Genomic DNA, 556 nt, shown 5'->3' on the forward strand with positions numbered 1-556 from the left:
GGGGAGACACTCACTGGCATTGCTGTCCGCCAGGCTGTTGAGGCTGCTGGAGATGTCCCTCCGCCGGAAGAGGCACACCACCTTGGCCTCCACGTTCCCATTTGCAGTCTAAGGGGGGGAAGGGCGGCGGGAGCCGGTCGGTGAAAAGCGGAAAGGCACCGACTAACAACAGTCCGTTTCTCAGGGATGCACCAAACCCCAGACATTATAAATAAGGGCGCACGTCTAAGGACAGACTTCCCAGCCCCGTTCCTCCTCCCCCGGGAGAGAGTCAAGTACTTTTCCCACGGAGCTCAACAGCCCTTCCTGACGCACGAATGAATGAATGAATATGAATGGGTCCTGGGGCCCGGGCCGCTAAGTTAGAGACCTCCGCAGGCAGAGACCTCGGGGACGCCCCCCACCCCGACCACCTAGCTCCAGAGCCCGATCTTTGGAAAGTGAGCCCTAAGTTAGCAAGAAGCAGGGGGCTGGCCTAGAGTCCCAACTCAGCGAAGGGGCTGCACCCCCGTCTCCAGCGCAGGGCCCCCAAGTGGCACAGCGATCGCCCCGGCCC

General features: G+C 61.5%; 2 protein-coding genes across 2 annotated transcripts in view; both read right to left on the minus strand.

Annotated features, from left to right (window-relative positions):
- Positions 1-134, minus strand: part of MTA2 (metastasis associated 1 family, member 2) — a 7,255-nt gene extending 7,121 nt beyond the window's left edge. Inside the window, exon 1 of the mRNA XM_014545030.1 lies at positions 15-134. The gene's annotated coding sequence lies outside the window, so the exon portion shown is untranslated. The remainder of the gene's footprint in view (positions 1-14) is intronic.
- EML3 (echinoderm microtubule associated protein like 3) overlaps positions 1-556 on the minus strand; it is a 13,431-nt gene that overhangs the window by 2,296 nt on the left and 10,579 nt on the right. The window contains exon 21 of the mRNA XM_014545255.1: positions 15-108. Within this exon, the coding sequence (XP_014400741.1) occupies positions 15-108 (94 nt within the window). The remainder of the gene's footprint in view (positions 1-14; positions 109-556) is intronic.

The sequence above is a fragment of the Myotis brandtii genome, unplaced genomic scaffold, assembly GCF_000412655.1.
Source record: "Myotis brandtii unplaced genomic scaffold, ASM41265v1 scaffold1112, whole genome shotgun sequence".
Classification (NCBI taxonomy): Eukaryota; Metazoa; Chordata; class Mammalia; order Chiroptera; family Vespertilionidae; genus Myotis; species Myotis brandtii.